This window comes from Octopus sinensis, linkage group LG3 (genome assembly GCF_006345805.1).
Source record: "Octopus sinensis linkage group LG3, ASM634580v1, whole genome shotgun sequence".
In the NCBI taxonomy this organism is placed as follows: domain Eukaryota; kingdom Metazoa; phylum Mollusca; class Cephalopoda; order Octopoda; family Octopodidae; genus Octopus; species Octopus sinensis.
Window position 1 is genome coordinate 125123902 of NC_042999.1, and position 25679 is coordinate 125149580.

At 35.7% G+C, this 25679-nt stretch overlaps 1 protein-coding gene across 2 annotated transcripts; it reads right to left on the minus strand.

Annotated features, from left to right (window-relative positions):
- Positions 1–603: 603 nt before the first annotated feature.
- Positions 604–25077, minus strand: LOC115209161 (exosome complex component RRP42). Of its 2 annotated transcripts, none has more exons than XM_036501260.1 (9): positions 24922–25077; positions 12478–12579; positions 10953–11047; positions 9551–9716; positions 6915–6985; positions 6238–6361; positions 2981–3039; positions 1737–1833; positions 604–773 (listed from the first exon to the last, which is right to left on the minus strand). In XM_036501260.1, the coding sequence occupies exons 2-9, from the start codon at positions 12532–12534 to the stop codon at positions 669–671; spliced, it is 774 nt and encodes a 257-aa protein (XP_036357153.1). In that variant the 5' UTR covers positions 12535–12579; positions 24922–25077; the 3' UTR covers positions 604–668. The 2 variants fall into 2 exon arrangements, with proteins under 2 accessions (XP_036357153.1, XP_029633247.1); XM_029777387.2 differs by lacking the exon at positions 24922–25077 and adding an exon at positions 17668–17816.
- Positions 25078–25679: the final 602 nt, after the last annotated feature.

The following is a 25679-nucleotide window of genomic DNA, read 5'->3' on the forward strand; positions in this document are numbered from 1 at the left end:
TGTTTTAATTTTTTCCATGCCACACTTATAAATGTTGTATTGTATCTATACATAATGATTTACCAAGCTTTCACTTAATTCTCAAATGCAAAGAATTAACAAGAGCGTCCCATAAAATCATCAGGTTTTCGCAATATTTGAAGACAGGTAAATACAGCGAGTTTTACTTTGACTGCATTTACAATGACTAGTAATAAAAAGCCATCCAACTAAAAACCTAATGATTATATGATAGGTTCTTACCCAAAAAGTATTAGATAGAATCAATCTTATACAAGAAAAAAAATTTTGAGAGGGACAGATAAAAGAAGTACTGATGAGAAAACTTAACCTCATCTTTTGTTTGTAAAACATTAAAATGTTTTTCTACCAGTACTCATTACAAAACAAACGAACTTAAGTATATAAAATGGCTTAAATGAAATGATTATTTACTAACATGCAGAACATTGAGAGTCTGGCACTAATATTAAAACTACAGAACTTATCAAATATTTTATGAACAAACCTGATGCTTAGGTGGGAGAACATTTATTGTTGCAGAGCAACAGGAATGTTCTACTGTAAATGAAACATCATTTCTTATAGAAAACAAATCACACGTTTTTTTTTTTTTAACCCATGTATTTCATTTTTTATAAAAGAACAAAGCTTGATGTACAGTAAAATTATTTTAAAAAACCCACAGCTTTCTTTTTCTTGTCTAACAATTCTTCTTCTTTAAGTATGGCAGTCAAATTCTTTCCAAGCATCTCACCAACTTTTTTTCCAGTCTGAAATGAAGAAATACAAGGTATGACACTTTGGGACTAACTTATTTTAATATCAAAAACAAATAAGTCTCATGACATTTTTTTTTCTTTGCATGACAGATTGATAATATTCACTGGACTTACATATAATGGATTTGTTTTGTGTTTTTTTTTTTTTTTAAACAAACACAATCCCAATTGTATATTAAGGTCCAGTTGATGGGATTATTTTTATTTGCTCGGTACAAATATTTTTAGTAAATAAACATGTATAAATCGAATCATTTACTTTTCTTTGTTACAAACATTACTTTGGCATGTAACCAAATCAGTTTATAATTTTGAAAACAATAATGATTTGTACTTTTTGTTCAATGTTTTATATATATATCTTGGGAAAAGACTTGTATATTGAACTTATTAAAGATGTTTATAGTAAAATGTTTATCAGTGGGTCAATGTGAGTGACCCAATAATTAAGTGTTGTACTCTTCATCATAAAGTCACAGGTTTGGTTCCTGGTTATGGATGAGTGTTGTGTCCTTGAGCAAGGCACTTCATTTTGTGTCATTAAAATGAATACTTGCCAAGTATTAATGCAGCCCTCTCTCTCTCTCCTTCCAGCTCTCATATCCTCAATGTTCCAGTGAAGGGTAGTAGGTCCAAGAAAATGTCTATATCTACTTGTGACTACATAAGTACAATAAGTGACAGCACTGTAGTTCATGCTGCCAATTTATGCTCACAAGTAAAATAGTTACATCAATATTTACCAATTATTTTGATTTGGCAGCACATTGAACTTTATTGAGACTGGCTTATGTCTATTGAACTATATTGGTACTCATTTATCAACTCAGGAAAATGAATGATGAAGTACCCAATTAAATAAAACAAACTGTTAAATGTTATTTCTTCATAATTTCAATTGAATTTTAAAATAAAAGTATTTTCACAAAATATATTGAGATGGAAATATCTTACCTCCATCATATCATATATACTCTCAGGATCTAAACTTCCAGACCCTTCCTTCTTCATTGCAGTTATTACACCACTTTCTGTAACACCCATTATTAATCTAGAATAAAAATATAAATTAAAATCTTTGTAAAAATTACACTAATTTTGTTGTGAACTCCAAAACATGCCTGGACTTATTCTTTGTAAGCCTGGTACTTATTCTATCAGTTTCTTTTGCTGAACCGCTAAGTTACAGGGATGTAAACACACCAACATTGGTTGTCAAGCGATGGTGGGGGGACAAACACACATACATATACAACAGGCTTCTTCCAGTTTCCATCTACCAAATACACTCACAAGGCTTTGGTTGAAGACACTTGCCTAAGGTGTCACACAGTGGGACTGAACCTGGGACCAAGTGGTTGAGAAGCAAGCTTCTTACTACACAGCCATGCCAGTACCGAAATATATATATATACACACACACACACACATATATATATAAATAAGAAAATGGAGGAACAGATTCATTTCAATCATCAACTTACAGATATTACCAATTCATATTGTTTATTAACTACATAAATAGGAGCATCCAAATCCAACAATATACATCAATAAGTAAGATAATAACCATAAAAATAATACACATAAAATGGATCTTACAGCTGTTTCAGCCTGTAGATAAAGGTATCTCATTCTGCCTAGTCAGATGTATTGAGGTAATATGCAGTTAAAAATGAGTTACTTATATACATATATATATATCATCACTGGTGATGACATTTAACAACCACTTTTCTAGGCTTGCATTGGTCAGGTGGAATTCATTTCAGCAGATTTTGCCAGTCTTCACCTATTTCCAAATGAGGTCATTTTTCTCCATGACTAAACATATTTACATGGAAGACTGGAAACAAGACACCACTTGTATGACTAATACTTATTTACAACAATGCGATGTCATGACAAGGAGACACCAACTCTCACAGACATACACACAATGGGCTTCTTTCAGTTTTCATCAACCAAATCCATTCACAAGGCATTGCTCAAAGTGCCATGCAATGAGACTGAATCTGGAGCCAAGCAGCTGGAAAGCAAGCTTCTTAACACACATCCATGCCTGCACCCATATATTAAATATTATATAACTTCTAATTCAGTGTTGAGAAATGTGTATAGGTACAGCATTCAGCTCCATAAACTTTCATACATCCAAAAATTTATAGGGAAATGAAACAAATAGAAATAATAATAACCTGGCTAAGCAACAAGCTTCTTCTTTAGGGCTGGCATCAACAACATGAAAATAACCAATCTGAAAATACAAGTTAAAATTCCAATAATTCATTTTCTCTCTCTAGTCAAAAAGTTGAATTTCTTTACTCAGTTTATACATGTAATTTGGGAGCGAATGTAGATATTTTCTTGTATCTTAAAGCTAGCACCATCATCACTGTTCTAATGTCCACTTTTCCATGCTTGCATCAGTTGGGCGAAATTTGATGAGATGGAGTTTCTACAGCCAGATGTCCTTCCTTTTGCCAACCTTCACCCATTTCCATAGAAGATTGAAAATGAAGGACACCACTTGCATGAGGGAGACAGTCATTCATACTTATCACACTAGCTTAAAAGCCACCCGAAAGGGCAGCTTTTAATCTAGCTCCTACAGAGTGCTCTTCATGGGGCCTTGGGCCCAACAATGATGCTTTATGCATTGAGTACATATTAATTTTAATTAAACTTGACCAATATTTTTCAAGCAATGAACAATTTTTATCAAAATAATAATATAATTTGTTGACTTCAACTTCAAAGTTATTGCAAAGCTGCATGATAAACACTTTTTCTGTATTCCTGTTCAGGGGTCAGTACAATTATTTTTTTTTTATCTAACCTCTTTCTCTCTGTCTTTCTGTTGATTGTTTTTCCAGCCATAACTGCTATACACACCATTCAGACTTCTGATGCTACCGCCTTCCCCTCCACCACCATCACCACTGTCTTTTACATCACTTACTATCACTATCATCCATGACTGCCCTGGCCACCACCATCACCACAGAGATAGATAGATGTTGATAAATAGGTGATAGATAGATTGGTAGATGATTGATAGACAGAGAGGGAGAGATATCATTTTGGAATTGTTTTTACCATTGTATAGCTACTGACATGAGATATGAGTTCAAGGATGATGACCTCTTTTAGGGTGGGGAATATAATGAAACAAAGGATGGGGTGCGGTTATCACTAAAATAATAGTATTCGGTATGTTGGCAACAGCAATTTCTGTCAGAGACATGGCTTAACAATGTTGTACAGCATCTCCCTCTTTCTCACTTTTGTTATTACTCCCACTGCCACCATCAACACTACTACTTTTAATAAAACATCAACTCTCCCAAAATTTCTGTCTCTCTTTCTCTGCTTTTTCTTTCTCCCCCTCTCTCTCCACCACCACCCTCACTGTCTCTATGCCTACTATTACTCTCAACCCATCCTGAGAAATAGTAGGAGTGTCATTGAATAGTGAGAGGGTCTAAGTGTAACACACTGACACACAGAAATTAGTTTTCACATTTATTATATTAGATGAAGTCAAGGCAAGAAGAGTAATACATACATGCACACATATACATCTACATCTATCTAAATATGCGATGGGTTTCTTTCAGTGTCCATCTACCAAATCGGATCTAGCCTTTCTCATTCACAAAATGAGCCCCACTTAATTTTGCTCAGTTTTTTTCAATTTTGGTGTATCGATGCAACTCTGAATTTTGATTACAATCAACCAATTACTTTATTTCGTAAATTAAAGAATCTGATGTTATTTGGAATTAAAGTTGGGAAATTTGGGTAATTTTAGCCAATCAACAGACAGCGTGGTAATAGCAGCTTGTTATCATGACATCTGCATGCTGTGTTGTGGTTCACTGTTGTCTGTGCCATTGTTGTCTCTGTTGATTTTTCACGAGATTCTTTTCACCTGCATGTTTTTAATTTTTATGTGCGTCAGTAAATTACATATTTTTCTGTGCTCCCGTGTGTTAGTATTTTACTGTATGTTAGTATTTTTACATATTTTTCATTTCATATATTTTTGGGACTCATTGATTCAGATAGCTGGATTTATGATTTCACTAGGTTAATTCTATTCATAAAAATTTTAATTAGGAGTATTTCTTATACTGTTAGGTTCACATTTCAACAGCTTAACTGAAACTTAGCCCATGCAACAGGAACTGAGAGATATTGAGGGTCAGAGAAACTGTGGGTGATACAGATAATTTGACATTATTTTTGAATTCTGCATGTAGAAACATATAACATACAGGTATTCTTTTCCTTGGGACAAATTCTTTGATGACCAGTGTTATTCTTATTGTACTTTGCAAATCCAAGCATGAAAATGTTACTCAACTTCGGAGTCTTGGAGATAGACGCCCTCTTTCACACACACACACACGCATTTACATATTAACGATGTACATAAATACATGGCAGGTATATATAATACTGAAATACACATATAGTGAACACATGCAAACAAATATATTAATATAGCAAATTAAAAAAATACAATCAATGAAGAGACAAAAGAAACAGTAAGATGATACATGTTGATTTTATTAGGCATTTCTGTTTATTTAAAAATCTACAATGAAATTTCTGTTTATTTAGAAACCTACAATAAACAGATCAGATGCTAAACTATAAATTTCACAGGGCACAACCTTAAAGTTGACACCAATCCACTAAATATTGGCTAAAAATACCCAGTTTTTTCAATTTTTAAACCTCTGTAACTTTTATCTCCAATTTTTTTTGTCCATAACATCATACCTTCAAAGCGATGAGACTTGAAGGCTACATTATTATAGCCAATTTTCAGATTTTTTACTTCCTTATAAAAAAATGGATATTTTACAAATGAAAAAAACTAGATCCACTAAATCTACTCACAAGGCTTTGGTCAACCTGGGGCTATAGTAGAAGACACGCCTAAAGTACCAAGCAATGGAACTGAATCTAAGAACATGTGGCTGAGAAGCAAACTTCTTACCACACAGCCATGCCTACACCTGTATTTGAAAGCTTTATATACAGATAACTTTCAAAATAGAATGGTTTCTGAATAATGTACTTTAGTTGGCTATTTGGTAAGCTAGAGTGAGATAAAATACAATGATAAATGTAGTGAATGGCAAACAGCTTGATAAATTTGAGCAAAAGAAAATCATATCTATAAAATCAGAAAATCTTCTTGCCTAAATCAGTGAATACACCACTCCATGTACTTCAGTATTTTACTGTTCCAGTCACAGCAGAAATTAATAAATTTAGGTCATTCAGTTAGAGGTTCACTTATTAAACTTAAATTATAGTTGTAGCTTGCCTATTTTAGAAATGTTAAATTTAATCAAGAGGAAATTTCTGAAAAATAGAATCTATAACTTCTGCTGCAGTAAAAGTAACAACTTTAGTCATATAGGAATATTTCACCAACCTTGCTTAAAGTTACCAAACATGGACAGTATGTTGTATCAAGTTGTTTGACATCATATGGATCATCTGATATCTCCAGTTCCATTTGACCTTCATCACCTTTAAGTACAGACACATTGGGGATTCTGGAGGAAATAAAGGAATAAAGGTTTAACTTTACTTGCAACTTAACAGAATAACAGCAGCAATTACCTAACAGGTAAGAGACTACATTACCCATGATCCACGATTGAAATCTTTCAACGTATGATGCATATTACTACCACAAAACCGAGTCAATGCTACACAATATCACCAAAACTGTCCATACAACATGCTACCATCAAACAGACTATGCACATTATAATTATTACAATGAATAAATATATATGTAAACCACAAGTGTTATATAGAATTTTTCTATTTATCATACAGCTTCTAATCACAACATTTAAAGAACAAAATTTACAAGTACTGTACTAAAAATAGATAAGGATTGTAACATCAAGCTTCTTGTGCAATATTAATATTTCCATAATATAGCAAAGCCTTTAGGCAAAGTATTCATAAATTATAAATATTATATATAAAATAAGTTAGAAAGTTCTTGTTTACAAAATAAATATTTCATTAATAGATTCACAATATAGCAAAATTGTTAGGTAAAGCATCAAACTGAAAATTGTAGGGATAATTTACCTGGTATTAAAGAGAGCTGCTTTAACAGCAACTGAGACAGCATCAAACAAATTACCACCACATTCAAGTAACTGGAAGGACAAAAAGAATTATCAAAATTAATATGATGATATAAAAGGACAACAATCAAAAGTGATATCTTCTAAAATACAAAATGAAATCATAAAATACTTTTCAAGTTATCAATATAATAAAAATATCATCCTTGTTTTTCTCACTATTGAAAACTGACATGAATTAGAAGTTGGCCTATTCTTGTCCATGCAGACACAGAGTTGTGTCTGTTGCCTATCAAAAAACCCTCACATGTTGCTTAGCATATTATATATTATATTAATCAAATCTCCCTCAAATGACACCCTGCTCTCTTACATAAGGACATGACACATATGGTATTGTATTCCTTACTAATTCAGCCATCATTCACAAATGAAAATGATTTGGTAGCAGCATGCAATATGCCTTCACTCATTTTAGGTGCCTTCACCCTAGCTGAGCAGAATTATCATCAAAGGAACTCCAGATATGACCAGCCTGTCTTTTACTCTATCATAATATATCTAAGAAAGATTAATTATCCATTCAATCCTTTTTTATTTTTTAATGAGTGTAATCTAAAGATTTGGTCAAGTAACCATATAGAAGCTTCCTTATAGTTATAAGCTTGCTTACAATCCAATTCATGGAATAAGAAAGCATTGCATTTATGCTTTCTGATTTTAAAAATTATTTTCAATATTTGAATGTGGTTATGCTGGATCGCTGTTATCGTCAAGCTCATAGTCAATTATACTAACTGCGGTACTTACAGACCGACACTTTCTGTAATGATTTCAGGAGGAAGACATAGACTGAGTTGTGCAGAACAGGAGTTGAATTAAAACCACAGAAATGTAAAGACCAGAAAGTATTTTGGTCAATGCTCTACCAATTCTGTCATCCTTCACCTTGGTGTAGAAAGAAATTATCACTTTCTCTTGAATTGTATCAATATTAATTAAGGTTCGGTGCCAGCAGAGCTATGCAGTTAGTATAGCTCCAGACTGACCAAGTCCCTTGAGTAAATTTATAAATGGAAATTGTGTGGAAGCTCATTTGTGGGTGTGTGTCTGTGTTTTCTGGTGTTGATTCATTTATGTACATGTGACTTAGTAGTTTGGCATTAGAGACTGATGGAATAAGTACCAGGTTTAAAAAAGTACTGGGGTTGATTCATTTGACTAAACCCTTCAAAGCAGAGCCCCAGCATGGCCACACTCCTATGAAAAGCAAATAAATGATAAATGAAATAAGGAGGGAGCTCTCCACTGATTACAAAACATTTTACAGATATCAGAATCTCAAATAACAGTAAAGTATTTGGAAAATTGAACAAATGACATTCAATGTTTAAAAAGTCACATCCAGACATGATGTCTCCTCTCTAACTTTTCTACAATAGTTATAATGGTATGTAATTCTCAGAGTGAGCTGTCTCACAACACCTTTACTCACTCGTCGCTTCCCTTCGTCCACTTTGTGTTCATCCTCTCTAACCCTAACTTCACCATGACACCCAGTTCTTTCTCTTCAAAACGTTTCCCTTCCTGCCCTCTCACGAAATTCCAGGCGTGCAGTCGTTGACTCTCAGCAGTTTAAGCAGAGTGTTAACAGAATATCATTGATCTCGGAGGATCAAAGAAGACCCCCACTTCCTCCAGATCTAATTAACAACGATAAAAGAGCTATAATTGTTTTGTCTCAGAAAGCTACAATGACAGAAACCATAAGCATTGGAGTACACAGGTGCAGAAATTCGAATTAGTAGTTTTATTAAATACTGTCGATCTTTAATAAATTTAACTGGAACATAAATTGTTCGTATAGGAAAGAGTTGTCTCCCTGAAGATTTATTGGCATCTGATGTCGCACGTACACGCACAGAAAGGGAGCGGGGCTTAAAAGATGCAAATATCTCTTGGTCTAAAGTGAATTTGAAACTGATAAAAATCTAAAGATTTGTTAACACAAAAATAAAGTATGTTATGAATGTAGATGGTCAGAGCATGCGAATATCTTTAAAAAAAAGTGAAGAAGACTATAAGAAAAGTGGTTAAGCAGGATTTATGAGTTTCTTAAAGTTTTGAAGCCAAAAAATGGCATGGGAACATATGAAGTACATTAACAGGAACCAATTTGCAGGCAAAGTATTTTTAACACCTAAAGGTACTTGTTGATCCTATTAGTGAAGGTGCCAAGTAAAAAGCACTGGTACTGGTACCACATGAAAAGTACTGGTGCTGACACAAAGTAAAAAGCACCCAGTACACTCTGTAAAGTGGCTGGCATTAGGAAGGGCATCAAGCTGTAGAAACCATGCCAAAAAAGAAAATGGAGCCTGGTGCAAGACACCATGTAGGAAAGGACTCATCCAACTCATGCAAGTATGGAAAAGTATACGTAAAAATTATGATGATGATTATCTATCTACACTAACATTAAGTACCAGTCAAATACTAGGTTTATTTAATATCCCTATATAGTATCCTTGATATGAGCAGATTTCTGAAGGATATTAACAAAGGGATATAAAAAAAAAAAACAATAGTAAATACAAATCTGACATATTATAATAATTAAACATAAACAAATCTTACCAAAATATCAACGTAAAGAATCCAACATTGCGAATTTGGAATGACACATAAGGATTTTAGGTCAAGAGCATTCAGATTTCCATAGGCTTGTGACAACATGGTGCTAATTTCAGTAGCCAAAACCTCTCCTCCACGACCCTCAAATTCTGGTGTGGCATTGGCTGAGCTGAAAAATGTGAATTGAAAAATTACAGTTAGGTTTTTGTGTGTGTGTGTGTGTGTATGTATTATATATTCTGAGTTGTCCATTCTTGTAAAGTGGAAAGTGTTTGTAGATTCATAGTTTGTGAGGATCACTTACATTCATTTTACGTTAGTTTTTTCATAGATAATTTGATAATGCTTAGATATTGGTGTCCAGTTTTGAGAGGTTCTGATATACATATGTGTGTGTGAGAGAGAGAGAGAGAGAAAGAGCACGTGTAGGCTTAATTGTATGCTTCCCAACCACATAGTCATGGGTTCAGTCCTGTGCAGTGTCTTCAGCAAATGTCCTTGACAATAGCCCTAGATCATCTAAAGTCTTGTGAGTGAATTTGGCAAACAGAAACTGAAAGAAGCCTGTCATACCATCACGTGTGTCTGTGTGTGTACCTTTGTTTTAACATGTGATGGTTGTAAACAAGCATCAGCATTATACATTTCCAGTCTTCCATGGAAAACATAACTGCCCACATGGAAATATTATCTTGCTTGGAGACAGGCAAGGCATCCAGCTGTAGAAAATCCACCTCAAAAATTCCATCCGACCCATGCAAGTGTAGAAAAGTAGACATTAAATGATGAAGATACTTGTCATCATCATATCTATTTCCCCATGCTGACATCAATTGGACAGGTGTCACACCGCCTCTTACCATTCCCTGCAGGCCATCATTTGGTACACACAGCAACAGAGAAAACAGGCTATCTCTATTGCTGTGTAGGCTACACTTTTTTTTTTATGTCCTTCCTATGAAAAAGTATGTCTTTCCAGACAGTGATCTCATAGTGTAGACTGTCACAGGTGCTTGTCAGACTAAAAAGTCATCTCTATCCTGAATCTATTTTTATTAGGAATTACTGATCTTCTAGACAGATTGCCTGTGCTGTAACTTGTAAAACAATTATTCTTATGCTTGCATTTATACTGTCAACAAATATGTACAGAGCAGTAAGTTTCAATAAATTTTGAAGCCAACCTCATAATTTACTTACTTTAGTCATAACTTTATAATTATGCAAAGCATTTTTTGACTCCCCAAGAAATTAGTTGTAACAGGCAGAATATTGCCACACATTAGTTATAAAGAGTGAGACTAAAACCACATGGTTGTAAAGTGAATTTCATAACATTACAGCCATATCTGCACTTAAAATTAATTCATTAAACAAAAAAAAAATATGTTAAGGTGATCCTTACCAGTCAACAAAGAACTCTAACCGACCAAGGTCTGGTTTAATTGGTTCTGGTGGACCTAATTCTGCTTTCACTCCAACTAATACATCAGTATTGGCCTGGAGAAGATATAGTAAATATTTACACATAGTTATTCATTTAGACATTTGAGCTTTACATAAGTACAAAAAAAAAAGTTGAAACCTTGTATGGTACTTAGAAGAGGCAGACATATGGAGAATACATGGAGATTAGAAATAAATGACATTGAGAAAATTGTGGGTTAAGGTAACTTGAAAATGAAATGATTCAGGATAGCAACAGAGACATGAAGTTTTGTAACCTCATATAGCTTGTAGAAAAACATCAAAATGATAATATTTTAATAGTGCTACTCCATTGCGTTAGATACATTTTTCAAGGGAGACATGATAATGGTAAGTAAAGCTTTGCATTCTCAATATAAAATATCTTTACTAAAAGTGTTCCACCAATTATTTTAAAAGAGATATACGCATGGCTGAAATGAGCGAAAGAGTAATATACTTGTGTATAATTGTCCGTGCAGTTTTTTTATAGAAAAATTATCGATAGTCAAATTGCTATGATTAAGAATGTTGGTTTCAAATTTTCGCACAAAACCAGCAAATTCAGGGAGTGGGTAAGTCAGTTATATCGACCTCAGTATTCAACTGGTATTTATTTTATTGACACCCCCTCCCCCAAAAAAGGATGAAAGTTGAAGTCAACCTGAGCAGAATTTGATCTCAGAATATAAAGATGGACAAAATGCCACTAAGCATTTTTCCCAACATGCAAACAATTCTTCCAGCTCACTGCTTTAGCCATGATCAAGAATATTAACAATTCACAAAGATCAAAGAATTATATCAAAAACTCTATTTTATCCCTTGCTAAGCTAACTAATTTGCCGGACATTAAAAAGAAAAATTTACATTCTGGATTGATGGTGGTTATAGTATCAGCAAAATTATTGTATGGAATGCATATGAGATAGCTGAATGATGAAAACTAACAGGTAAATAAAATAATCACACTTGTGCTTAGCACAAAACATAATTATGATGTCAGGTTCTAATTTAAATACGAACATTTTAAAACAAATGGGTTTAAATCAGAGAACCAAAGACAATAAATCAGGAATAGCATGACAATTATATAGTAAAACAAGTAATGTTTAATCTACCACACAATCATCAACCTAGCAGGGGTTCTCAACCAATTTTTATCTATGGACCCCTTTGATTACTATTTTATTCTGGTGGACCCCCATAACCATTTGATGTTTAAAAACGAGCTTTATTGAAATTTCTTTCAAATTTCCTATTTGTTTTGTGTAAGTTAGAGAAAGAAACCTAGCTGTTTCTTTCAATACATACCAATACATAGATCTAAAGTAAAATTTTTTCAGGGGCCCTTAAAATGCTATTGGATTTCCAGTTTACTATTTTGTTGTGTGGACTCCCAAAAACCTTCAGGTGATTTTTATTTATTAATATAAAAAAAAACAGAATAGGTGATAACTTACTAAGCGCAAACGGGCAGAACCACTGGTATTTGAGACAACATCTGTTTCAATTTCCATATATCTGTAATCATCACACCCACGGCCATCTTCTCGAAGATTATCCTAATAAAAAAACACAAGTTCTATAATATTGCACATTATCAGTTATAAGTATAAGAGACCAACTTGCAATAAAACTCTGATTGCTAACAATATTAGGCTGTAGGTAATAGGTACAGGTTATCCAAGCAATAGAGACAGTTGTAGACTTGCATCATGAGAAACACTACTTCACAAAATATGTATTTCAAGAGTTACCATACAAGATATATCATTAAATACTGTATTGAGTTTGCAGTTTAAATGAAGAGCAGAAAGAGAAATGACTTGAAGTTACATACATGCATTTACTGTAGATTTTCTCATATCAGTGTGGAACAGTTTTATTCATTTTTTTTAGAGGAACAGATTTTGAGTTAGATTTTATGATCAGATGCTGTCACCAACCCTTATCAGTTCTTTTCTGGTAAAAGATTTCTATATTCCACAGGTCTTCAAAATTGCAGAGCAACCAATAAAAAATGTCAGCATCTGTATTGCTTCACACAAATGGTGACAAGCAAAATACAAATATTCATGCACATATATATGTGCACACAGACACACACACACTATGTGTGTGTGTGTCTGTGTGCACATATATATGTGCATGAATATTTGTATTTTGCTTGTCACCATTTGTGTGAAGCAATACAGATGCTGACATTTTTATTGGTTGCTCTGCAATTTTGAAGACCTGTGGAATATAGAAATCTTTAAATAGTGTGTGTGTGAGTGTGTGCATGTGTGTCTGTGGGAGTGCTGAAAAGTTCCTGGCTTTAAATATTGTGAAAGGCCTGCTTCAAGACCCAACTTTCCAAGTTCTTTTATAGGGCTTAGAAAAACTGAAGGACTGCTGCAATACATGTGCGATTCCGAGGGGGAATATTTTAAATAAAATCATAATTAACTGATCCTCCTGTATTTTCTTTTACCCAAAGCCGAGAGAATCAGTTAATTATGATTTTATTCAACATATTCCACTCTCAGATTCACACACTTATTGCAGTGGTTCTTCAGTTTTCTTAAAAACTTGGAAGGTTGAGCCTCTAAGCAAGCCTTCTGCAATACCCTTAAAGCCAGGAACTTTTCAGCACACCCTCATGTACATACACACACACATATCATCATCATCATCGTTTAATGTCCGTTTTCCGTGCTAGCACGGGTTGGACGGTTCGACCGGGGTCTGGGAAGCCAGGGGCTGCTCCAGGCTCCAGTCTGATCTGGCAGAGTTTCTACGGCTGGATGCCCTTCCTAACGCGGGTTTAATACAGATTCTGTCTTCAAGGTCCACTCACAAGGCATTGGTTGACCTGTGGTCGTAAAATAAACTTTTAATCATGCAACCATGTCTGGTCATAATTTCAAGACTTGCTAAAGAAACTGTAATGCTACTTTGGCATGTGATCTACAAGGGAGATTACCGTAAGTTACTATTTACTTTTTAATTTCTAAAAATCCATAAGATGTTGGCTAAAGATTTTTACAATGTTATCATTGTAAGAGAGTTAACTTAGATGATATGCAGTTTGGGTTCGTGCCAGGGAAAAGTACTACTGATGCTATATTCCTGGTAAGACAGCTGCAGGAGAAATACCTAGCCAAAGGTAAGCCCTTGTACCTGGCTTTTGTTGACTTGGAGAAAGCCTTTGACAGGGTCCCCCGATCCCTTATCTGGTGGTCAATGAGGAAACTAGGGATAGATGAATGGTTAGTGAGAGCTGTGCGAGCCATGTACAGAGACGCTGCTAGTAAGGTGAGGGTAGGCAACGAGTACAGTGAAGAATTCCGGGAAGAGGTTGGGGTCCACCAAGGTTCAGTCCTCAGCCCCCTCCTATTTATCATAGTCCTCCAGGCAATAACGGAAGAATTCAAGACAGGATGCCCCTGGGAGCTCCTCTATGCTGATGACCTTGCTCTAATTGCTGAGTCACTATCAGAACTGGAGGAGAAGTTTCAGGTGTGGAAACAAGGATTAGAATCGAAGGGCCTTAGAGTCAACCTAGCTAAAACCAAAGTCCTAATAAGTAGGAAGGTGGACCAACCACAAACGACTTCAGGTAGATGGCCCTGCTCGATCTGTAAAAAAGGTGTAGGTAGAAACTCTATAAGGTGCACCAAGTGTAAGCTATGGACACATAAGAGGTGCAGCAATGTCAAAGGTAGGCTAACTGGGAAGATAGTTTTCGTATGTGGCAGATGCTCAGGAGCAATAAACTCTGGAAACGTGCAGAGACCAACATCTACCACGTTCCAGGGAGAAAAACTAGAAGTAGTTGATAGCTTCCGCTACCTAGGAGACCAAGTCAGTAGCGGGGGTGGGTGTGCTGAAAGTGTAACTGCTAGAGTAAGAATAGCCTGGGCAAAGTTTAGAGAGCTCTTACCCCTGCTGGTGACAAAAGGCCTCTCGCTCAGAGTAAAAGGCAGACTGTATGATGCATGTGTACGTACAGCCATGCTACATGGTAGTGAAACATGGGCCGTGACTGCTGAGGATATGCGTAAGCTCGCAAGAAATGAAGCCAGTATGCTTCGATGGATGTGTAATGTCAGTGTTCATAATCGTCAGAGTGTAAGTACCTTGAGAGAAAAGTTGAACCTAAGAAGCGTCAGTTGTGGTGTACAAGAGAGACGGCTGCGCTGGTATGGTTATATGACGAGAATGGCTGAAGATAGTTGTGTGCAAAAGTGCTACACCCTAGCATTTGAGGGAACCTGTGGAAGAAAACCTGGGACGAAGTGGTGAAGCACGACCTTCGAACTTTAGGTCTCACCAAGGAAATGACTAGAGACCGAGACCTATGGAAGTATGCTGTGCGTGAGAAGACCCGGCAAGACTAGTCAGGCCATAACCCGTGGCCCCTACCTGGGACGTAGTCAGTCCACCTGTGCATACCTTCCTTCTTGTGACACTTGTGAAGACCTGTTGAGGCAAGTGAAAATCAAAAAAAAAAAAAAATCAAATCAAAAAATCAAAATAGATGAACATCAATGGAATTTGTATCTTTGTGGTACCAGTGCCGGTGGCACACGAGAAAACCATCCGAACGTGGCCGTAGCCAGTGCCGCATCGACTGGCCTCCATGCTGTGGGCACGTAACAATCACCATCCGATCGTGGCCGATCGCCAGCCTCATCTGGCTCCTGTGTCGGTGGCACATAAAAAAACACCATCCGAGTGTGGTCGTCTGCTAGCCTTGTCTGGCACCTGTGTCGGTGGCACATAAAAACACCATCAGAGCGTGGCCGTTCGCCAGCCTCGTCTGGCACCTGTGTCGGTGGCACATAAAAACACCATCCGAGCGTGGCCGTTCGCCAGCCTCGTCTGGCACCTGTGTCGGTGGCACATAAAATCACCCACTACACTCTCAGAGTGGTTGGCATTAGGAAGGGCATCCAGCTGTAGAAACACTGCCAGATCTGACTGGCCTGGTGCAGCCTTCGGGCTCCCCAGACCCCAGTTGAACCGTCCAACCCATGCTAGCATGGAAAGCGGACGTTAAATGATGATGATGATGATGATCAGTGATAAGACAAAGGCAGTTGCATTTTTACAAGAAACCAGCACTAACTTCACATCATTTAAGAAAGGTGCCACTTTGGTGTGTGATCTACAATTTAAAGGTAGATTATTTTAGGTTACTTTTTAATGAACTTTGGTGGGTGATCTATGCGCTTATTTTAATCATTATGTGGTTTTCTTATTATTACAATGATAAGAATTTTGAAAAAATACATTTACAATGTTAAGAATGTACAAAATAATTCAAAATGTAACCTAAAGTAATCTCACTTGTAGATCACGTGCCAAAATAGCACCGAAACTGCACAATACTCCAAAGCAATAGAGATACTTGCTACAAAGTGCAATGCTGAAATTAGAGGTCACATATATAACAGCAGAGTAGTTAGCAATAGGAAAACATCATGAAAAAAACTCAAGTAATTTACCACATGTACAAGTTTGTGAAAAACAAACTCACATTATGAACAGTCAAACAGATGCTTCACTGTCTATAATGGGACTTCTTCAAATCACAGGTGAAAATAGTTTTAATTAATTACAATTATTTCCGATAAAATTTGAAATCAGATTGTTATGGCAAAATCAAGAAGTACGCAGTACTACACTCCACTTTTTCTTCGGGATCAAAAGCAACTTTTTGTTCAAATCTTGTTTAAACCTTGCAACTAATTCAGCGTTAATTAGGTTCGATCAATGATTTTGGAGTTTGAAATTTCTGTTGCTGTGTCTTCGGGTTTTAATGTCACACAATAGAAATGTTACAGACATTTCGCAGGAAGCAGAGACTCAAAGATAAATCAAGGGTTCTTTATGATCATGATATCGTGTTTACACTAGGAAATTACTAAAATATTATATTACTGGATCTTGAAGAAAACAGAGCCATAAATATAGAACAGATATTCAGAATTGTGATAGCAAAAAGGGGCGAGGCTCAACGTGAGCAAAGTCTGCGATGCATTTTAATTCCTGGTTGAAGATAGTTTTTCTTTATGTATTCTACTAATGTACATTAGAATATAACGAGCTTGCCATTATATCAAGAAATTCTACAAGCGTTTCCGCTATTTTCTCCCAAACCAAAAGGCGGGAAATTTAAGTACAGAGAGAAGTATTAGATTCTAATATAAACGGTAGTTGAAGGATAATTACATTAGAATAAATATACAGCAAATGAAAATAATTGTTGAAGTTCGAAATCTTAAGATTTAAGATAGAAATAAAATATTGATTTAATCTAAAATATAAACTTTACATAGATGTATATAAATTGATCATATTTGTTGTATTATATTAGTTGCTTGATATATCTTCTTCTAAATAAAGCATAATGTATATTATGCAATAAGTATTATGTACAACAATGATAATGAAGATGATATGCAAAACTAAATTACGATTATATGAGAACAACACATGTAAACACATGGAGTGATGTTTTGAAAACAAAATGAACACATGAACATGGAATGTGAGAAAACTATTTGAATTAAAGACACGATATAATAATAAAATAAATATATCTTATAGACGATAGCATATTTTTCTTTTTTTTAAATAGAAGTTTTATATGGAAAAGTTACCTGAATTCCATGAAGTATAAATGTTTTTTCGGCGTCACTCAACAACACGTCCGCCATTTTTTTAACTTTGGTACTTTCTAATATCTAAAGAGCTCCATTAGGCAACTGAAGCTAATCTAATTTATTTTATTGTAGTTATGTATTAGTTTCCCATTCAAAAGGACGATATTTCTGTTTTGTCAATTTAATGAAAATCACAATCTATTTTATCTAATCTAATATTATTGAAATATTTTACATCATACTTGATATTATTTATGTTACAATTTGTATAAATTCTAGAACTGCATTGACCCAATGTTCATGTTAGTTACTGCTTCTCTGAAAGTTATTAGAGATATGTGGCGAATTATAAAGTTTTTCTTTTGTTCTTACAAAATGGGAATTCTTTCGGTTTATGATCACAAACTGACTATGGAAATTTTAACACTATTCGGCCAATGTCCAAGCGGTCGTGTCACTTTTTCTTTCTTCGAATTTCTATGCTTTCAACAACAGATACGACCCCCACCTCACCAAATGTTATTCAAATCTTATATTTACTTCCCTCTCTTCAATTTCTTATTTTCAATTTTTTGTGTATGTGGGTTGGTATTTTTGGTTGTGGGTAGGGATTCCACATTTGAAAATACGGAGATTGCGATTCTGATTTAAAATTTAAATTTCTTTTGCTTTCGAAATATCAATGCCGATCACTTTCAAATTGTGATCATAAACCAAAAGAATGCCGAAAATGACAGCACGTTTAGTTTAGTGCATAAATAGGAGGGAATGAGACCAGATAATATGTAACTCTATGGAGAGCTGAATAGCAGAAGGTCTTCAGAGAAGAACCTCTCCGCTTCATGCAAGTATTTCAGCCCTTTACCTCTTACATTCTAAGGGGGACCGGACCGCATCCAGGTCATAACTCTTGGATACCCACTCTGCTGTAACATTATGTGTTACTACCTACATTGCAACCCTCCTGGATGGTTAAGGTACCCCAGAGCCAAAGTACTTTGGGTGTTGTAAGAAGTTCATGTCAGTTAACTGCGGGGTGGATTATGTTTTTGTAATTCACTTCCATTCTTCCTTGGCCTGATCTAGATCTTCTCAGCTACATCTGCCATTACCTTTGAACCCCTGATTCTCTTTCCACCCAGAAATTGAGAGTCGTTTTATGAGATCATAGTTAGATTTGCCCACAAAACTTCTCGCACCACCTATATGGCGAAGACTTTGGTTTGGAAGCCAGATTTTCTCAGTCTGAGGGCTAAACCGTCATACATTCCGGTCCTGCTGGTGTGGGCTTTCTCCATTCTGCTTTTGTAAGGATCAATCAGAATCATTTGTTTTGATGAAAGTAAGATGAGTACAATGTCCACGCTCATACCACTCTTGTTGATGACGTCTTCCATTCTGGAAGGTCTGTTGTGCACTCCCACTCATCCACTCCATCCAGTATACCCTATTTTCACGATCCTATTGATACAATCATGCTAGACTACAATTTTGCCTCTGCTGGACTGCCCTCTGGATTTTCTTGGCATCCTTGTCTCCCCTCACGTCTTGAATTACCAGGTCCCTCTTTGACTTCTTTTTGCCTAGGCCACTCCCCACCACATGTTATTGAGTCTAGTTTGTCTGTTAGTCTAAGTGCGTCCCACTATTTTCCTGAGCTTGAGGCTCTTTGTTAAAGCATACACTTCCTACTAAACCTTCCATTTCCTACTGTTTCTAAGCTTGCGTTGGATTAATCTTACGACCTCCATATTCCTCAAAAATAATTTATAGGAAGGCTAATTTTGAATTGGACGATCAAATTTCAGATTAAAAGACCCAGTTGAGAGAGAGAAGGGAAGAAAGAAAGAAATAGGGAAAAGATTCATTTCGCTGATTAAGTTGAATAGTGAAGATTGTTGTCAACCCTAATCAAGCAGACCTAACATCAACCCTAATCAAGCAGACCTAACATATGGGAAAATAAGATTAAAGTATAAAATGTCTCGGAGTGAAGGAGATGTGGCTGATATTGCTAGCAAATTGAGAGACCACGTACAAGCTCTCACGTTGATTCCACTGAAGTTTGTACTTTAGCCCTAGATCTGACGTGATTAAGTAGACTTACGCTGAAAGACGCTACAAGCTATATGACCTTTTCATCTCATTACATCAGTAGCTACACTGTCGAATGTATCCTTTAAATCGTTTAAAGATAATGTGTGTGGGGCGGGGGCGGTTTCTTAAGGAATCTAGTTACTGTTTCTAGCAACGCCTGCAACGGTATTGAGGTTCACTTACTGGTTCGTTGTTATTTACAAGTAAATGTTCATTGGTCCGTTACCATTCATATATTGACTTATAACTTGGTGATAGGGACTAGTACAGGATCAACAACGAATCCACTTGCTGCTAATAACAGAGTATCATCAAGTAGTACACCGGACATCAACAATGTTTTAGTCATTTAAATTCAGAACATCTTTATCTGGAAGGCCAATACTGCATCATCAAGATGCTATACACAGTAACTTTGGTATTCACCACTATTTTCCCCTTACACAGGTTGAGAGTTTCCAGTGACAGGGACCAGTCACAGTCACTCACAGCACGTTCCTGGTGTAGTTCTGCATTCCTAACCTCTTATAGCACGAAAGTTTCGCAGACGTCAACCACTTTCTCCTGATTGCCACTGTACTCTTCACAGTTGTCATCAAGAGGAATTCACAGTAACCTTATTGTTGATAGTGTAAAGCCTAAAAAAGAAAAATGCTTGGTCTAAATATAGTTTTTCGAGAAAGTTTACTGGAGACAATCCAGACCATTCATTAAAAATTTCCATACCTCTGTTATCTAGAGGTCTAGCAGTTATTGGTATGACTATGTTTCGTTGAAGAGGTTTAAGTTCGAAATATGTCCAGAATGTCACTTGCCTAAGATTCTGTTCGTTCCTCACTGCATGTTAGCTCAATTTAATTTTTGATTTTGGAGTTGTCTCCCTTGGCATTTTGTCTAAACTGAATCATCGATACTAAAGATTTTCTTCCCTTATTATGCGTGAAATTTTAAAAACTGTGTGTGTGTGTGTGTGTGCGTGCGTGAGTACTTGTCACATTTGTAGGGTCTTTTCCATTGTTGTCACAGTTATTAAAATTTAAAATTAGGTGAAATTTCCAAATATATATATGGTATATTGATGGTATATTGATGTAATTTTTCACGCCGAATGTGATTTTGTTATTCACTTGTTCCAAATTTTTTTTTTTTTTGAAAAATGTTACAAAGTTTGAGTTTGCCTTTCATCCTCTCATGGTCGATAAAATAAGTTCTAGTTCAGAACTGGAATCGATGTAATCGACTTAACCCCACTTCTGAAATTTGCTTGCCTTGAGCCAAAATTTGAAACCAATATTAAGGTATGTACAATGAAGCGAGCTTCGCAGAGTCGTCAGCACGATGGGCAAAATGCTAACCGGAATTTCGTCCGTCTTTATGTTTCCGCTAAGGTCGGCTCCGCCTTTCATCCTTTCGGCGTCAATAAAATAAGTACCAGATGAACACAGGGATTGGTGTAATCTACTTAATTCCCTTCCCCGAACTTGCTGGCTTTGTGCCAAATTTTGAGAACAGTATTTAGCTAATTTTAAGGATATGAGCGGAGAGAATCTTTAGCACGCCGAGCAAAATGCTTAGCGGCATTTCATCCGTTTTTACGCTCTAGGTTTAAATTCCACTGAGGTCAATTCTATCTTTCATTCTTATTTTATCGATCTCGAAAGAATGAAATTGAAAGGAAAATGATAATAGCTAATAATAAAGCAAAACCATAAATCGGCATTTCATATATTCCAATACCTCCCAATTAAAATACAAATTTACTAATACTTAATAGGGACATAGAAATCTTCTAATGGAGATCACATGAGACGATATTGAAAATATTTACGCACACGCACACACACACACACACACACACACACACACACACACACACACACACACACACGTACACATACATACATATACATATATATATATATATGTGTGTGTGTGTATATATATAGGTTAGTTGAGTTAGAGGTTAAAAATAACCATCTAGGGGATAGATTGCACTACCGGTATATTACCTATATTTAACCATGAACATACACATACAAACATATTATGTTAATAAGTTATACGTAAAGAGAAGGATAAACATGGGTTTATCAAGAATTAAAATTTAAAGTAAATAGAAAATGGAGAACTATTGATCAACAACAATTGACTTACATAATTATTATTTATTAATTCAATTCAAATAGACTGCATCCCATCTAACAGCTGTTTCTGCCTCCAATGTTATATGGTATTGCCATTGATATTCAAAATATGTAAAAATAATAATCATATTTGGTAATAAAACCGATCTGAAACAAGGAGCTTCATCAGAATGAAGAATAGAGAAGAGCATAGAGAAGAAAAAGGGTAAAGTTGAATATGGTTGTAATCATACCATTTTGCGTGTGTGCCTCTTTGGGCCGTTAAGTAAAAGACTAAAACAAAGTAGCAATTGGTGGATTAATCCCTTGTACAGATGGGAAAATAATGAAAACAAAAATAATAATGGGATACGCCAATAGGTATTAGTAGGAGAAGGGGTGTGGATACAGTAAGGTTTTATATTAAACATAATAATCTATAATAGTTGTATTTGTAGTACTAATTAATAGTATTAATCATAATAAAGTGCTAATCGGTTAAATGCAATATATTTATTTACGAGTGGGTGGTTAAGTCCTTCCACCTGTTGTACGAAGTGAGATAGGCCAAGGTCCAACGTTCGATGTAATTGGTCAGTGAAATTTAAAAACAAAAGACCAGCTATTGAGACCCCTTCATACTTTCTTCCTCTTCTCTTTTTCTCGGTCCCCCTCTCTCACATTTCTTGGTCTTCTCTTTCTTTAACTACTACTTTTCCTCCTCTTTTATCTTCCCTGTACCTTTCCCGTTGTCTCTTTGATTTTTGTTCCAATCCTTCAATCCCGCTGTCCCCTACCCCTCTCTCCTCCTTTCACGTGACCGGTGTTCGGCTAGCCACGATCTTTCTTTCTTGGCCTGAATGCCGACTGCCAATATCTCTTAAGTCTATCTCCTATATTCCTACCTTAAGGCTTTCACTTTATACACGTCAGCTCAATTTGATTCGCCCTCAGTCGAAAGACACATGTTGTTATATTCTTGTTGTTCATATTTGTAATTGTGTAACATGATCTCCGTTTTTTTTGTCTCCGTTCTCCGCTTTTGTCTTTGTTTATACATTCGCTTGCTTTCTTACAAAAAAAAAAAAGCCAATGCTCTTAGCTTAGACTTTTTGGGAGGTAACCAGATCGAACAGTCTCAAGTGTAACTGCCCGAAACTGTAAGGACATATGCTAACTTGACTGACGAAAGAAAGCCACGAATGTCCCGTCCTTTTCTTCCTGTCCTTCTAATTGTTCTTTTTTCCTGTCCGCCTTTGTATCTATCCGTATGTTTTATTATCCTCTATTGCGTTTTTGACCCATTTTTTATATTTATATAGCGGCGTACGTACACTTTTGCTCACCTTACAGTAAGTATATATATATATATATGCAAAACTGGGACAAGAACTCAAAAATCCAGACAGTTTGGTAATACAAAAAAGGGACAACAAAACATCCAGATACGCGATACAAAGAAAACAAGGACGGGTCATTCGGAGTTTTCTTTCCTCAGTCGAGTTCCAGATTATCTTTGCAATTTCGGCTGGTTATACTAGAGATTGCTCCAATCTGGCCAGCCCCAAGGAAAAACTAAGCTAAGAGCACTAAATTCCTCGGAAGAAAGCAGCGAATATACACGAAAACAAGGACGGGAAAAAAAAACGAGAAATGGTACACAAATACAAATAACAGGACATTAACAACGGGTATTTTTCGACTAAGGACGAATTAAATTAAGCTGGCGTGTGTGGAAGTAAAGCTTTACAGCAAGGATATAAGATTTGACAGGCACAGGGAGGAATATAGATGTTGCACGGATGGTAGTCGAACCAAGAAAGAAAGGTCAGGCTTGGCCTAACACCGGTCACGTGGGGAAAGAAGAGAGAGAGGTAGAGGCAGAGGGATAGAAGAATTAAGGAGAGGCGAGAAAAAATGAAATGGACAGAGTGAAGAAAAAGAGGAGGGAAGGTGAGCATGAAAAGAACGAAAGAACGAAGTAAGTGTGAAGGGGCTGATAGAAAGAAGGAAAGAATGAAAGAATAGACAGAATAATAGAGTCGTACAAAATTTATATATATATATATATATACTTACATATACGCCAGCTTAATTTAATTCGTCCTTAGTCGAAAGACACCTGTTGTTAATGTCATGTTATTTGTATTTGTGTACCATTTCTCTTTTTTCCGTTCTTGTTTTCATATACATTCGCTGCTTTCTTCCAAGGAATCTAATGCACTTAGCTTAGTTTTTCCTTGGGGTTGGCCAGATTGGAGCAATCTCGAGTATAACCAGCCGAAATTGCAAGATGCTATGACATATGTCGTAGCATCTGTGAATGATGATGGGAGGATTATAAGTTGCTCCATGTTTTGAATATCACCATCTGTCCTCAGAGCATCTTGGAAATAAACATAATTTTAAGCCCTTAACTTTTCTTGATTATTACGAATGTAGAGGAGACGCTTACTCTCAAATTTAGCATACATATCGACTAGGTATTGCTGAAATAGATCACGATACATGCGTAACTGATTTGATTGTTCTGGTCTTAACATCAGTTGGTAAGAATAGAAGTCATTTAACGACACCTTTTTGTTTGTAACTGGCTCTCCTATTGCAGGTTTAATCTATGGAATATTGAAATGGTACCCATCTTGTCCATTCCACAAACTATGAGGATACTGGAGAGTATCATAAGAGGGATGAGTTTCTGAAACATGTTTAAGGTTGTTATCTCCAGCACGAATGATAATACCACGATTTTCATGAGGATCACCTACCATAAGGATGGCTACTTCATTAGATGTGGTCTCATTAAAACGGCTCGTTAATTTCTGTAAATTCTTTTTCTTTATGCTTTGAAGAGAGCAGAAATTGAAAGAGAAGAGAAAGTGAAGGGGTGACAAGAGAGGAGAAAGTGAAAGATGTATGTATGTATATATGAAATGGACGTGTGTGTATGTGTTTTCGCAAAAATTAATATTCATTTTGAAGCACGAAAATATTAAAGCACGAAAATAACTACACAAGATGCTATACTCACGGCTAGATTTAGATTTGGTGAGGCCCTAAGCTACATAAATCATCGAGACCTCGTGTTATAAAAAAATTACATCGGAATACCTCATAGAAATTGAAATTATATCACCCTTTAAATTATTTTGAGTTCCCTATGGATTATGAACCTCTGAACTGTAGCTTCATATCTAAATCCGGCGCTGACTGCACTACACTGCTTCATATTTCCTGACACAACAATATTTCAGTATTATCAAGTTTTAATGTATTTATTATGTCACTAAATTATTTTAATGACTATTTACAACAATATCATCAGAGATTAACCTATATCCGTGTTACTGATTTTAAGTGAACGAGTAGTTTTAAACAACCAGTTATTCGAGAAGCTCTTCAGTCCCAAATGCAAGATTAAAATACTAATAACACTAGTGGGAGAAGAAGAGATATGCTGCATAACTTTAGAACTCATTACAGAGTATTTAGAAGAAAGAATAAGCAAGTAAATGGACTATCCGTAGTAGAGGGGAGAGTTAGAAGGAAATATTGTGTTGTTTCTATGGTGTTGAGTCGAAATTAGTCAAATATTATGTCTGGCTCTCTTCCGTTTCTCCCTTCCCACTGCCTTCAGATATGCACAGACATGACAGAAGTAAATAGACACCCTTACAATCATTAAATTTATTTAAATCTAAAATGATATATTCAAATTATTTATTAATTGTTATAATGTGAATATTTAATATTTAGTAGACATGCTCTTTGCATTTTTCAATGCAAGGA

Bases quoted from the DNA above. Each gene is read 5' to 3' on its own strand.
- LOC115209161 (XM_029777387.2), bottom strand. From the start codon at position 17,724: ATGGCGGACGTGTTGTTGAGTGACGCCGAAAAAACATTTATACTTCAT. The intron at 9,717-10,952 runs GTAAGGATCACC...CACATTTTTCAG, and splicing joins TTAGAGTTCTTTGTTGACTG to CTCAGCCAATGCCACACCAG. The intron at 1,834-2,980 runs GTTATTATTATT...TTTTTATTCTAG, and splicing joins GAAGCTTGTTGCTTAGCCAG to ATTAATAATGGGTGTTACAG.